The 15723-nt window shown below is 39.8% G+C and overlaps 1 protein-coding gene across 2 annotated transcripts in view; it reads left to right on the plus strand.

Moving 5' to 3' along the window:
- FAT3 (FAT atypical cadherin 3) overlaps window positions 1-15723 on the plus strand; it is a 532147-nt gene that overhangs the window by 316366 nt on the left and 200058 nt on the right. For both annotated transcript variants that reach the window (XM_064365390.1, XM_064365391.1), the window contains exon 3: window positions 12319-12380. In XM_064365390.1, coding sequence (XP_064221460.1) covers window positions 12319-12380 — 62 coding nt within the window. The remainder of the gene's footprint in view (window positions 1-12318; window positions 12381-15723) is intronic.

Below are 15723 nucleotides of genomic sequence, written 5' to 3' on the forward strand. Positions count from 1 at the left end.
TATTTTGCAACCTCTCCTTTCCTTTTTTAAAATGTTTTTTGAGAAATGAAACATGGGCCAAGCCCTCTCTGATAGGCTATCAATCCCTACTTATACATGACAAATTCTTGGGTAAATAACATAATTTAGTTAAACAAAAAGTAAAAACAAAAGACAAATAAAATAATATTTAAAAGAATCAAGATAAACTCATTAGCACTGGCAATCTGCCATTTCCCTCCATTGACCTCAATTAGCCAAACAGACTGCAGACTCTGACATGACACACAAAAAAATGGCTTTTTATGAACATGTAATATTTTATGTTAAAAACCCAAAACAGTAATCATCACAGCACATAATTCGTTCTGAATTTGGAAACTTTTCCCAAAAAGCTTTTACAAGCCATAATATAAATGCTCAATAAATATATTCCCACATGTATAGACCATTACCTGCTTTGGATGGTAGTACTTATGTGTGTGTGTGTGTGTGTGCGTGCACGCGCACACTTACATACACATTTCATTATTATATATCTATTTGATGTTCATTATATATTATGTATTTAATTATGTGTTATTATTATAGTTTAGTCAATAGACCAATATTTATTGATGCCCTTCATATGCCAGGCCCTGTGCTAAGCACAAAAGATACAATAATTAGCCTGGGCTCTTAAAAGGTATTCCTTTAATGAATATTAAATGAATAAAAATATGGTTGCCCTGGAGAAGCCACAGTCTACTGACAGAAAAAGACATATAAACAGAATACAAAATGATATAATAGAATTGTTTATGAAGTCCCTTGCTAAAGAGCATAAGGAAAATATGAGGTTTCTTCCCTGACTTATACAGCATTTCTTATAAGGAGTTACAAAGCAGTTATAAATGGCACTAATCTTTCTTTTGTTTCCACTTATGTTTATACGGGAAAATATTGTATGTTACCCTCAGTTATAAAGAGATTATTTGCTCCTCCATAAAATTATTGCTATGTTACAGAGGAAAAAATGGAGGTGCATACTTTTAAAGACTTGCCCAAAGTTGAGTTGGTAAATGATTAAGCACAAATTGTATCATTTTTATAAGAGATGGTACTTCATGAGAACAGAAAGACAGTGAAATGCCATTGATTCAGACTCTGAGGGGGACATTATAGCGGTTGAAAATGTAGATTTCTAGAATATTTCAGAAACACACAGGTACTGATCTCAAATAAACACTTAAGGTTAATGCTACTATTAGCATAGTGTCGCCAAACAAAAGACCTGCTTGGACAGATTCTAATGAATAGTTACCTAGGCTGTTTGCAATTACAGCATCAAAATAGTGGTTGTAAAAATTGAAGTGCTCTGCAAATGGTTTATCCTGAGTGCAATAAATATTCCCCTGAGACCTCTTTGTCCTGTTAATTTACCTAGGTAGTGCAAAGGTAAACTTCAACCAGCTATGGAACTGTTACATATTCTCAGACAGGTGAAATGAAAACTAATGAGGTTTTACAATGAAATTATAAATTTTAGACAAAAGGAAAAGTTTGAATTAAGTGAAAATTAACTGGAAAATGTGCAGTTTTTTAAAAACTAAAAAGCATTATCAGTCTTCTGACAACATTCACAGCTTTCCATAACGAGTGATATTTTTTCCAGATTTTTAAAATCGAGTTTAAAAACATCACTCCTACCTAAGAGGTTCTTGTGTAAATTATAGAGCAAAGATGATCTTAAAAGATCACATGCCTACAAAGCACACGTGCATTTTTAAGGCTTTGCACATTCTCTGAGTAATTTGCACTTTATCTAGCCTCCTGATTTTATCTGTCAAATGAAAACAGATGTAGAAACAAATTATTTGCAGTGACATGATTTGCAAGAGGAGTGCAGTGGCTGTTTTCACACCTCTGGAGTGTGTCAGGAATTACAGAACTTTATAATGCTCATCTGAACAAAAAGAAACTTCAACTTTTAGTTGCCTGGTTATTAAATTTTCAGACATTTTGGGGTTAAACAGTCCGGATACAATAAGGTTTTCCTTTTTAATATAGGCTAGAAATAGCATCCTGGTGCTATTAGGGTTTTTTAAAAAAAATAAAATAGAATACATTGCTTTTTGTAGATGCTGTGTCTGCTTTTTAAACAGCATCTGCTGAGCACAAGCCACTGTGCCGAGCATCTCAGCTTTATTGTTTCTAACCAAGCCTGTGAGGAGCCTGGTACCGTCCCCGTTTCAGAGATGACAAGACTGCGATCAGAGAAGTTACATAACTTTCCTTGTCTATACAGCTAAAAAATAGCAGAGCCAGGATTTAAACCCAAGTTTACCAGTTTTGTTAAACTTCTGTCCTATTCATCTTAAATGGAGATTGGACATTTTGACTTTTCACAACTTCTCTGTCAGATTCGTATTAAACATTAAAGACCCAGTACAAATATAGCTCCTTCCTTTATCTTTTCTAATTGTACAATTTGGCATTAATCTTTCTTCTTAAGGACACTCAAAGTTGTCTAGTGTGTCTTTTAGATCTTGCCGTGTACTGTAGTCATTCTCATACGTGTCTGCCTCTCTCACTGGATTGTTAGTTCGATGAAGGAAAATACAGAGACTTATTGTCGTATCTTTTTGTCCTCTGCCTTGTGGGGTCCAAATGTGTTTCTGTGGGGAAGAGAAAGCATCTGTACAGAGGTGGTGTTCCATCTCTGCTAGGGAGATCTTGAGGGCCAGATGGGACTGGGCACGCTGTAACACTATAAGCAGTAAAAGAAAGTATGCCTGAATAAAGAAGTGAAACTGTAGCTGACGTAAGCCAGTACGATACGGGAAGACAGGAAGCATGCCTCAGATCTAAAGTCAGAACAGGCTGGGCAAGGTGACTCACACCTATAATCCCAGAGCCGAGGTGAGGGGATCCCCTTGAGGCCAGGAATTCAAGGCAAGTCTGGGCAACATAGTGAGACTACATCTCTACCAAAAAGCAACAAAAAACTTTTAAGTAGCTGGGTACGATGATGCACCAGTAGCCCCAGCTACTTGGGAGGCTGAGTGAGGAGTATTGCCTGAGCCCAGGAGTTTCAGCCTGCAGAACTATGATCATGCCACTGCACTCCAGCCTGGGTGACACAGTGAGACCCTGTCTTGAAATATAAATACATTAATTCATTAATAAGTAAAGTCAAAACAAACATGGCAACCACATAGTTTAGTCCTTTGCCGGAAGGATTCAGATCAGAACAGTGTGGAATTCAGATGAGGACATACAGGAGGCTGTTCCCGGTGCCTCTATTTCATTGTCTTTTTAATTACTTTGCGTCCTGAAATTGGGTGTTGTTCATGTTAGAAAAATTAGACATTTAGATAAGCCAAAAAAAAGTAATTACTGTAACCCCATCATCCAGAAGATAACAACTAGATATACAGTGACTCTTACCCCTAGCTGCACTTTGGAACCACCTAGGAACAATTTTTTTTTTTTTTAATCCCTATGCCTAGACCTCAGCCCATACCAAATAATTCATAATCTCTGGGTGTGGGACCCTGCTGTGAGTAATTTTTTTTTAAACTCCCCAGGTGATTCCAGGGCATAGCCAAGTTTGAAAACCAACAATGGTTTAGAGACAGTCGTCTTAAAATTCTTGTGCATACATTATCTGGGTTTTGGAGGAGGCTACAGGTCTGCATTTCTAACCAGCTCCCAAGTAACACTCATGATGCTAAGACATGCTATGCTTCAAGTAGCAAGAGTATGTATTATCCTCTCAACAAAATGTAACCGTGCATAGATAAGAGGATTTTTTTTATCAGTAAGTCTTTGAACTGGTTACTTATACTGTGAGCCTCAGTTTCCTTCCCTGTCAGATGACAGAGCGAGTAGTAGATATTTCAGAAATTTTGCTTCCCACGTGTTTAGATGGAAAGGAAGCGAGGTTAAACCGTTGAACGCATGTGATACTCCAGGCACTGTTCTTGGAGCTGATAATAAGCGTAGTAGTATTTGGGCATTTGGTATGTGCCAGGAACCATGCCAAGCACTTTTACTTTTTTAATTTAATAAACTTCATTTTATAGATGAGGAAGCTAAGTAAACTACAGTAAACTGCCCAAGGACATGCAGCTGCCAGCGGTAGAACTCGGATGGAAAGCCAGGCAGTCTGATGCCAGAACCTGGGTACTGCTAACCAGTATACTACGATGCTTTCTGGGCTAGATAATCTCTAGGACTCATCTTTATAGTGGAATTCAGGTTGCTAGCCACTTATCCTTCCTTATTTTGATGATCCAATATTCAGAACTATGAAAAAAAAGTCTTGGCAGAAAGAGAAAGGGGGAGAAGTGCGCCATATTGCAAATCTGAGCATGCACATGAGTGGTATGTAAATAGCACCTAAAGATGGCATCATTTCATATGACATCCTTAATGCTGGTTCACCATCTGTGGCTTAATTTTGCTGAAGAAATCCAATATGGCATTCAAGGTTTAACTTAATAGCCTAGAGACTTCTTCAGGTGCATAAATGCCTCCTCATCTAGGCACCATTTGAAGGCAGAACCAGAGGGCTCTGTGCAGTTGGGAGGGAGAGCCATGGAGACTGGTGATGAAGAGAAGAACTGATGGAAGAACAGATGGGAGTGGGAACTATCCAGGATTCTGGTAAGATTAGGCATGTACACAGCCTCTCTGGTTCTAACTGAGTGTGTGCACATACATGCATGCATGTGTGCATGAAGATGGCAAGACCACTGGGTACAGGAGAAGATTATACAGATGAGGAGGACTTGGGAAGCACTGTCTACCATACAGCATCATCTTCACTTCTCCCTCCCTTGTTGGCCCCACCTTATCCTTCACTCTGATGACAAGTGGGCTTGATCCCAGATGCTTCTAATCATATGTATAGTGAGCAGTAGAGTGAGGACGCAGGGCATGCCTGAACCTTAGAACTCTCCCTGCAGGCTGTGAGCAACTCCATCTGCCAGCTAGGCCTGAAGGGAAGTTGCCAGGTCTGTGCCAGCCTCGACACTTTTCCTCGGCAGGATGGCTTGTTCCCTTTGCTACCTGTAGCAGCTACAGAATCCTGAATCCAAAGGGAAAAGTATTTCTGGCAGAACACTGCCCGGGATTTCCCTGCTGCTAAGACAGAATTCAGAAATGCCATTCATTAGCCTGCAAAGAGAGAAATGAAATGTATCTATTACAGAAAACCAACAGCCATAAACCATGTTTGACCCACAGCATCTTCATTATTTTGTTTAAACTGTACCCTCACTTTTAGAGTTTTAAAGCTTCTATGAGCACCTCGGAAATCACTATTTATAAAGTGAAGCCCAAGTTGCAGGCTTAAGCGCCATGGGTGATTTCCCCTGTCAACTTTTCTTAGGAAAATTTGATAGCAGCACCACGTGCTCAATTGAGCAACTCCAAATCTTTACACCTGATAAAACAACCCTTAATTAAAAAGCACGTCTCATGGGGCCAGTTTCCAGAATCCTTTTTTTAACCCCCTTGTAACATGTTGTAGCTCTTGTATATATATTTTTTCTTCCTGGTGTTTTTTCTTTTCAAGTAAATATCTGAGAACACACATTACTTAGTTGTTTATTTTTTAAGCAAACATGATACAACTCTTCACTCTAATTTTTCCTCTACTCCTGAAATTTGCATTTGCTATGCATGAATTTCATTTCTCTCCAAATTAAGTGCACAGCCTGATGTCCATATGTAAATACTGCAGGGAATATTTTAATGCTCCCTAATGGGCTGAAGAGAAAGAGGTAGAAATAGGTTCTAGAAATCAGAATCTTATAGAAAACATTGTAAATGTGGGAGTAACCAGTGTGGGTTTTTTCCCTATTTAAAAGCACATACGTATAGTTAACTAATATTTTTACTCTTCTCGTTTTGAGACATATGCATATGGATGTTTAATTTTGTGTCTATCCTGTGGATAAATTTGAACACAGCATGTATTATTACTGATTGGGGGACCCATTTAGGTCCTTCACTGCTGGGCTTAAGACCCTTGAGAAGAAAGTATACTCAGGGAATAAAGCAGAGAAGGAAGAAGACTAACAGTCTACATTCTTCACCCTGAAAAGAGGCATTAGGACATTCCTAGATGAGGAAACTGAGGCCTGGAGAAGGATTACGATTACCTGTCATCTAATGACCAATTACTGACAGAGCCGATTCTGGGACCCAGGACTCCTGGCTCCTAGACAGATGACTTTGCCAACGCCCCACATCTTCTGCTAGGGAGATAAAGGGAAACACTGAAGAAGCTTCGGAGTTAGAGTTTTGGTTTTGGTTTGGAGGTTTCTTTTTTTTAAAGACAGAGTCAGTCTCTCTCTCTCTCTCTCTCTCTCCCTCTCTCTCTCTCTCTCTCTCTCTCCTTCTCTCCCTCCCTCCCTCCCTCCCCCTCTTCCTCTCCCTCTCCCTCTCTCTCTCTCTCCCCCTCTCTCCCTCTCTCCCTCTCTCCCTCTCTCCCTCTCTCCCTCTCTCCCTCTCTCCCAGGCTGGAGTACAGTTACATGATCATAACTCACTGTAACTTCAAACTCCTGGGCTCAAACCATCCTCCCACTTCAGCCTCCCAAGTAGCTGGAACTGCAGGTGCCTAATTATTATTATTAAAGAGACAGGTCTTACCATGTTGCCCAGGCTGATCTCATACTCCTGGCCTCAAGCAGTCCTCCTGCCTTGCCCTCTCAAAGCATGAGATTACAGGTGTGAAACAAGAGTCCCTGGGTTTGAATTGTGTATAGTCACTGGTGACCTTGGGCAAGTTTACTTAACTGTTTTCCTCCTAAAAATGGAGTCAAGATAATTTATATTTCTCTGAAATTTCAGAGTTTGAGGAAAAAATAAAGTTGTAGTAAAGACATGTATTAGGTCTGTTTTTTTAAAAAGTATGTAATGTATATTCTCAGACTATATGATATCTGAACTATTGTGAGATAAAATGAGATTATGAATATGAACTGTTTAATATGGTACCTGGCACATATTTAATACTCAGTAAGCATTGGATACAACTATATTATTATTTTCCTATTTCTCTCCCTAAATTAGGTAGAAATTAGAATACTTTATGCATAAGATTAAAGATTAACAATATTTAACTAGCAGCCGAAATTTTTTTAAAAGTCTATCAGGAATTGCTCTGATGACCTCCAAAAACCAGAACAACATTAAAGTTATTCAAAGGATGGAGGAGATCATTCAGATAACTTTAACACCCATGCATTGGAGCCATCATGGCCACTCTATAATAAATTAACATTGAAAGTTTTGGAAGACTACATCCACATCACCTTCATTTAGATAAATTTTGTTTGTTACCTACAATGTGGCAGGTTCTGTGTTAAACACCAGGAATACAACATGAATAAATTCTATTCACCATCCTTTTCCCTGTGCCCTATTAGGGAAGATTGACTCTTTGACTAATAATTAGAGCAAAATGTTGTGTGCTGTAAAAGTAGTATTTTATTTAAAAAATTGAGGAGGCATTGATCTATGTTGTTGGGCTTACTTGTGTTTAAAGACCCAAAGCCTTTGCCTTCTAAAACTGTAGTCTCAAGGGAGATTCAGATGATACATGAAATTACATGCAACATGCAGGTAAGGAAAGGTCCGAAAGGGCTGCACATAGAGAGTAACAACCGAACTGTCTGGAAGAATGGTGAAGGGTTTACCAGATAGTTGGGTACAGACGTGAAGAAGTGAGAAGCATAGGGAATGGAATATGAAAAACACAGAGGAAAGAATTAATTGTAGCTCACCGAGCTGATAATTCTAGTTGTATTTTTAAAATACCAAACCCAGCTTCCAACAGTCTTGGAGAATTATGCTGAAACAGCTAAGACCTGCGCTGCTTCAAGTAGCACTTAAAGAAAATGTGAATGTCATGGCAGCAGATTACGCAGCTGTGACCCCGGACACCCACAGGGAGAAAAATCAGGGAAGAGCTGCCATCCTTACAAGTGTCACTTCTCCGACCATAACTACTTAGAACATTTTGAATTCTCTTTCGAACAGGCAGCCACATTTTCATGCTCAGGCTGTTTCTCAGACAGAGGTCATTAGATTCTTCCATCTCCATAACAAAAAATCAAAAGCAGCTATTTTAAAAGTAATTGCATGGTTCCAGCCATATGTCTCCCTCCACCCCCTTATTGAGTATCATTCACTTAGGACTGACCTACTTCCCCTCCTAAATTGGAGGTTTGCATATGTAATTACATCAAATGATGAGTTTGTTTATATCTCCAAACCACATTCAAAAGCTTGCCTATGATTTATCTTTGAAATTCAATTTCATCATTTCAGTCCCCAATTTACGGTGCCCAGTGGGTCTACAGTTACGTGCGTAATGCACACACCTCTCTCTTGTATAGGTTACAGAATGGGGTTGCCTTCGCCAGTGATGAGTCAGTGTGGTTGAGGCGGGAGGTTGCTCTGTTTTGTCTTGTTCTCTGTTCTGAGGCCCAAATGCATTCAGCTACGACAAAGTCATTATAAACGAAGAGGCGGCATTGGTCATTTTAACTAATTCCTCAGGACCAGGAAGGATGGCTCACTGTATTCTTTTCTGACTGTAAACAATGGCAATGCCGCTGAGGTGCCGTAGTCCATCCTGAGAAGGTACTTTCAGCAGGAGAAAAGCTTTTATGCCTTCTTGGTTTAGCTGACCCTGGCTTGATAACAAGATTTATTTTTTCAAGATTCTGATAACAAGATGTATTTATTTATTTTCAGCTGCAAATAACTACCAGTTGTTGCTTTAACCATAAAGTCTCAATGTTTCCATGTTCCAGATTCCCATCAACAAGCCCAATCGACTCCATTCATTTTAGCCCTTCTTCATGCCTGAGGCCTAAACTAAGTAACCCATTCATTCATTCATTCATTCATTTAAATATTCTTAACAGCCTGCCTTTTCCAAATATGAAAGACATGTTAAAACCTTAAAGTCAGGGTTTATGATTTTCTACTGATTTTTTTAACAGCGTTATTAGCATATAATTTACATGCAGTAACCTTCACCAAGTTAGAGGACACAATTTAATGGTTTTCAGAATATTTACACAATTGTGCAACCATTACCATAGTCTAATTTTAGAACATTTTCTTCATCTCTCCAAAAAGAAGCCTTCCACCCATTAGCAAACTGACACTCCCTATCCCTATAGCACCTCATCTGACTTCCTACTGACTTCCACTTTTAACTTACATTTTATTTCTTGCCTATTATTTCATATCTGTGAAAATAAAGGTAGTAGAAGCCAAGAGAACTGTAACCTGCAGAGGCTTTCCCGTGTCTTTTTACTCCAGGAACAGAAACTGCTTGTCGTCCTCACAGCTCCAAGTTCACTGTTGTGTATGTTGTTTCAGAGTTTTTAGGAAGCTGGTCTCTCTCTTTTGGCTGATCCATATGTGAGACACTCTTCTTAGTGAAGGTATGCAGGTGAAGGGGACCCTTCAGCTCTCCCAGTTACATGTGGGCATTGTGAAAATAAGTGAATGTCCTAAAGAATTGCCCTAAGAATCATCAGGAGAGGAAGCTGACCTCTTCCCTGTGCACAGCCACATGACAATGGGCTATGGCCATGTGACCCTGGGCAAGGAGCACCTGCGATGATAGAGAGTCCCCAGAGGAACAGAGGGCAAAGGGGTCCTGGTCCTTTGTGGCTGAAAGAGCAGCCGGGTGGAGGCCAACAGCCCTTTCCCTCATTTATAGCCTCAATATAACAAGCTTGTCTCATTCCCATTGTGGACTCTAATAGAGGAGCCCCCACACAGGAGAGGGGAGGCTATGTGAAAGATTCCCCCACCTTGTGAGAAGAGAGTTACTCCCCACTTTGAAATAGCCTCTGTGATATATGACCTTGTCCAGTAGAATGGCCCAAAAATGAAACAAAAGTGTCAGATGTGTGTGTTAACCATCCACTGGGGTGACCACACAGACCCTCTGTCAATGTGAATCAGAGAGCTGTGCCACCCTTTATTCCTCTCCTCCCCTCCCCTCAGCAGGCGCTGAAACGCTGTCTCCATCACCCCACCTCACACCCACACACGCAGAGCCTGATGTTCTGATCTAGACGCTAGAGCAGTTCAGTCTGTTTCATTCTTGAGCATGTCTGGTCAGAAGAAGTAAGGTCAATATAAAGTCAGAGTGAGAGTCAACAAAAGATGGTGAAATTGATAGCACCTTTCTCTTAGAATCAGTGGATCATCACAGCCCTCAGCCCAAGAGATTCTGATAGTGTAAATGAGGGATGGAGCAGGGAGACAAAATCTGTGCTTTTGACATTTCCCCAGTGACTCTGATGGCCAGCTAAGGAAGGAAAGTTACTGATCCTCCTTGACCTTTCTGGCAGCAGTCTTCCCTCCTTGATCTCTGACAGTAGCTCTTTACACCCAAGAGTACCTGGCATTGCTCATTCACACGGAGGAACTCTGCAAACTTTGTGAGTGCACATGTCACACAAGCCTTTCCCACCCACAAATACACCCTTCCCACACAAAACAATACCCTCCTAAACAAACACATTCCAAGTCTGTAGCTAAACTAAAGAATAACGTATAGTAGATCTCTTCCAGAGCAACTTTTCATTACGTAAGCATCAGTGAGTTCCTATGATTTGTTCTAGGTGAGGAACTAGGTAGGCATCAGAGTTTCCGAATCAAAAGACAGTCTCTTCCCATGAAGTAACTCTGTCAGTTTGTCTAGCGTGGAAATACAGACATGTGAACAAAGAATTCTAGTGTAAGGCAGAGATCAATAATGAAGAGCGCTGGTTACACAGGGGTAGAGCAGATGGCCACCTAACCCTGTTAAACAGGGTCAGCAAAGGCTAACATCTGAGCTGAACTTAAAAAAAATCCTAGCTCAGCATAGTGACATACAGCTTGGGTGAATACAGTTAATAGTGTATTGTACATTTCAGAATTGCTAATAAATTTCAAATGTCCTCACCACAAAAAAATGATAAGTATTGTAGGCAATGAATATGTTAATTCACTTGATTTAATTATTTCACGTGGTATGTTGAATCATAACCTCATTTTGCACCCCATGTATTTATATATATACCTGTAACTTGTCAATTTACAATAAAAAGATAAAGAAAAAAGTCTTTGGGACACGTTCCAGAATGAATTCATGGAAAGACAGACGGTTTGTGTACTGGAAACACAGGTTTTCCTCCTGTGGCGAGTGTGGAGCTGGAAGGGAGCGGGGTCAGCTTGTAAACAGCCATGCTACCCTGAGTGGGATATTATTTTGAAGGCCATGGGGAGCCATTTAATTTCCTGTGGTGTCTTCTTAGCTTTCTCTAAAATCTGTGTACTCCCACTCACCACTTCTGTATAAGACAGAAGCTTGAGGTCAAGAGCTCTTCCACAACCCCCGGTGAAACACATTTCCACACTGCACCTACCTCACCAGCACTGGGAGCAGGCTTTTCATAGGGTTTTTCTCTGTCCCTCCATTGTCGATCAGCATATACCAGGGAAACAGCCCACCCCATATTCTCTTTAGGGACATCATGGAATCAAGAAATGGAAAATAAATTTGACCTCCTAATTGCCATTTGACAAAAGGAATAATAAAACCTGCAAAAGACAAATTGGTGCAATAAGCTGAGAGGCCTTGAAGGTTTTGTCTTCTCATTTTCTTTTCTTTGTCTTTATACTCAAAGGGGTGATTCGCTTATGAGAAACACCATGGGAAGAAAAGATAGGTATTTTTCATGTGGAACTTATTTTGTATAAAGATTCAAACACATAAAAGAAAATGATAAAATTACAGTATGAGATCTTTGCTATGTAAGTTATTAAATCTGAAACAATTATGTGTACAAGTAGTGATTACAGAAATAACCGTCTTTGTCAAGTATAACAAAAATTATAGAAGCATATAAAAGTTAAATAAGAAAGTTCTGTTTCATAGCCTGAATCTAATCAGCATAAACAACCTATTAATTGTTCACGGACTCTAAAATCTTTAATGAGGTTTCTACTGTAGAATTTCAGTCATATGCAAATGAATCATTGGAACTCTTCATTACCAGAAAAACAGCGATTCTTTAGTGAGTTTTTACATCCCCAGAGTGATTACAGTACCCCAACTGTGGTAGGCAAGCTGAAACCGTTTTTTAGGTTTTCGTTGTAAATTTTACTTTATGAATATTTCTTGAGACCATTCTGATTGTCACGAGGGGTTGAAAAGTTACAGTTCGTACCACCTGTGCTTTTCCTTTGACTGGACTCGTTTCCCACACTCAGGAAGCTGTTTGCCCCAGATATTTAAAAGTTAAATGTTCTCATTTCTACACAGGTCTGATTACAACAACTTCAAGAAAATTGGATCGAGAACAGCAGGCAGAACATTTTCTGGAGGTAAGCACATAGAGGGAACTGGAATTCATTAAAACTGACTTTCACTAAACTTCTTTAACCTTCAACATAAACTACAACTCCAGTATATTTAAACATTGGATGTCAAAGTGAAGATATTTCTTTTGGGAGGCTATGTTCAAAATTTAGGGATTTCTCTTTTGTTCTTCTCAGCATGCCCCTGTGTCCTGAGCCCGGGTGACAGAGCAGACTTTGCCTTTTGCTGAAGACAATAGTGTATCATTATCTCTGCCTTGACTTCAGGCACTCATGTCAATAATCAGAAAAGAAAGTTCTGGAACAGAGCCTCATGAGCCACTTGGGTTACAGATGTAAAAAGAGAGCAGAAGTGCACCTATTGTGAGGAAGCTTTGCTTTCCTCTTCCTTTTTTGGAGGGGAGGGAGAGAGTAGAGAAAAAGAAAGCTGCTGGTTAAGTCACTGCCAGAGATGACTGTTGCTGAAACCATAAAATGGACTCCTTTAATTTCATTAAGACAGAAACTGCAGCAATACAAACTCTAAAAGCATTATTTCTGAAGAGAGGGAAAAAAAGATGAGAAAATAAATATGAAAGGGCTTTGCAGAGCATTCTTTCTATACCCATCGAGTGTCTTTATCGGGAAGCTTGAAGCCCGGGTGGTTATGACACCATGATTTAATTGTGACGGAGTGATATGAAACAGATGACAATGCTTAGAATTCAAGGCTTTGTTAAGGTTTTATAATGTGTCCATACTTCTAAAATAACTTTTTAGTTCCTAAGAATCACTTTCTGGAATCCACCACCCCTCCTGACACACACACACACACACAGACACACACACACACACACACGCGCGCGCACACAAACACACCCTTGAAATCTTATGATAGAATCTCTTCTGGTCTCTTCCTTTAAATTAGCTCACCAGTCATGATTTATTTAAAGAACACTGGAGTAGGAATCAGGCCACCTGGGTCTTGAAGCTGCCCTCCTGTGATTAGCCTGAAGCTATTTAATTGCCCTGAGCCTTAGTTTCCCCTACTGTGAAATTTGGCAAATAATTACAATCCCTTATACCTCAAAGTCTCACTCTTAAGAGCAAACCTCCTATTTTATATCAAATTATTTTTAAAACTCTTAAAGCATTACATATAATAAAAGATGATTATCATTGCTATCATCATCACACAACAGTATGATAATCCTTTTAAAACATTACTATCATCTTATAAAGATGAAAAAGCTCCAGGCTGCCAAAAAATAATTATAGTAATTCTTTTTTTTGAAAATCCTATTAACAGGCTGCAGTACCTACCTGGTCCAGAATTTACGTACATTTGCCAGAAAAATAAGACCTTATATTATATTCATGGGCTTCTTCCCTTTCCAGAAGACAGACCACGACACCTGGAGAGGCTGTTTTCTTAGTTGGTTGAACCCATTCCTTCCCAGAAGGAAGCAGGAAGGGTGTCTCATTATCTGAGAAGTCTGGCTGAGATCACTTACTGCTCGGTCCCTTGCAAGGTGGTGTCTGTTGTCAGGGCGTTTGTGGCGCAGAGTGTGACTGTCACGGGATGGGTCTATGGTAGAGCAGAGAGGAAGAGTATTTTCCAGGCATTTGAATTCACTCCCCAAAAGAACTCTGAATTTATTCACATCCTTTACAGAGTTACATAAATACTGAGTAATGTTTTACTACTTTGGACTAATGCAGATTGAGATCTAGAACATCATGGATCAGTACAGGTTGAATATCCCCTTATCCAAAATGCTTGGGATGGGGCAGAGATATGAAGAGAAGTCAATAAATTAGTACAAACATATGGTGTGATGCAAGACATAAGGTTCAGTATTGAATAGACCATTAGGGTGACTGGAGTCTATAATAATCTATTGCATATTTCAAAATAGCTAGAAGGGAAGAATTAGAATGGTTCTATCATAAAGAAGTAACAAATGTTTAAGATGACAGATAACCCACGTACACTGATTTGATCCTTACAAGTACATGAATGTATTAAATCATCACGTGTACCCTGAAACTATATACATCTATTACATTACAATTATTACAAAAAAATTTTTTAAAAATGCTTGGGATCCAAAATGTTTGGTATTTTGGAATATTTGCAGTATTCTTAGTTGAGCATCCCTAATTCAAAAATCCAAAATCCAAACTGTTCCATTCAGCATTTCCTTTGAGCATCATGTTGGCGCTGAAGAAGTGTCAGATTTTTGAGCATTTTGGATTTTGGATTTTTACATTAGAGATATTCATCTTGTACCTGGTGTCATCTGCATAAGGAGGTAGGACACCATAGCAATTAACAACCTTATAGGGTTGTTGGGAGATTAAATTATAAAATATATGTAAAACATCCAGTTCAGTATCTGGTGCTAAGTAGGTGCTTAGTAAAGTGTGGTTATCATTGTTGATTGTTGTGGTTTTAATTATTATCACAGGATGACATAGTATCAGAAACTTTCTAAAGATTTAATAGCATCTCCCCACTCCAGGAAAGATAGAAGCTCCAGACCACTGAAATGCAGAAGGATCCCCAGGTAGCAACCCCTGGACTCACGGCATGCACCAGGGACTGCTCTAAGTCCTGAGGACACAAAGTGAAGGATGGGGAAGCACATGGAAATGAATAAATGCTATAACTTCAGAAAGAATCTCTCTGTAGCCACTAAATGAAGGCTCCATGATAGTGTCTGAAAGTGGGGAGTGGCAGGCCACATTCAGTAGACTGATTAGGAGGGCTTGTTCGACGTGGCATTTGATGACATGATGACAAGATTCTGTTCAAGAAATAGAATCAACACCACTGCGATGAAGAATGTAAAGGCAGAGTGGGGATGGGAGGGCAGGGGTTATAGGAAAGCAGGTTGGAAAGACAAACAGAGGGGACTGTGGCAAGGATTTGGAATTTTTTCTGAGTGCGATGGAAAGCCTTTAAGCAGGGGTGACATGATGTGACTGCCATCATAAGTGATGCCTAGCTTCCCTGCTGGGCAGAGACAGGTTTGGGGTGGGGGGGTGGTGACCAGTGGCAGCAGAAAAATGTGGGAAGCTTTTATAGAGATCCAGGTGAGAGATGATGGTGGTTGGAATGAGGGGGAGGGCAGTGGGTCAAGAAGGCAGTTGTCTAACACAAATCCTATCATGATTTCAGCTAGCAGCAGCACACTGGCTTTTCTATGGTTTTCAAAGTGAAAGTTTTTAAAACTATAGGTCATCAGAATGCTACCAACGTGCCCTCCAGCAACCTTGTCCCCCTACCCATCTCCCAGGCTTGTCACATACTGTTTCATTTAGCAAATCTCCTGCTAAGGCTTTCAGAAACCAGTTCAGTGTCAAT

Source organism: Aotus nancymaae, unplaced genomic scaffold, assembly GCF_030222135.1.
Source record: "Aotus nancymaae isolate 86718 unplaced genomic scaffold, 86718_ANA_hifiasm-v0.15.2.pri h1tg000059l, whole genome shotgun sequence".
In the NCBI taxonomy this organism is placed as follows: domain Eukaryota; kingdom Metazoa; phylum Chordata; class Mammalia; order Primates; family Aotidae; genus Aotus; species Aotus nancymaae.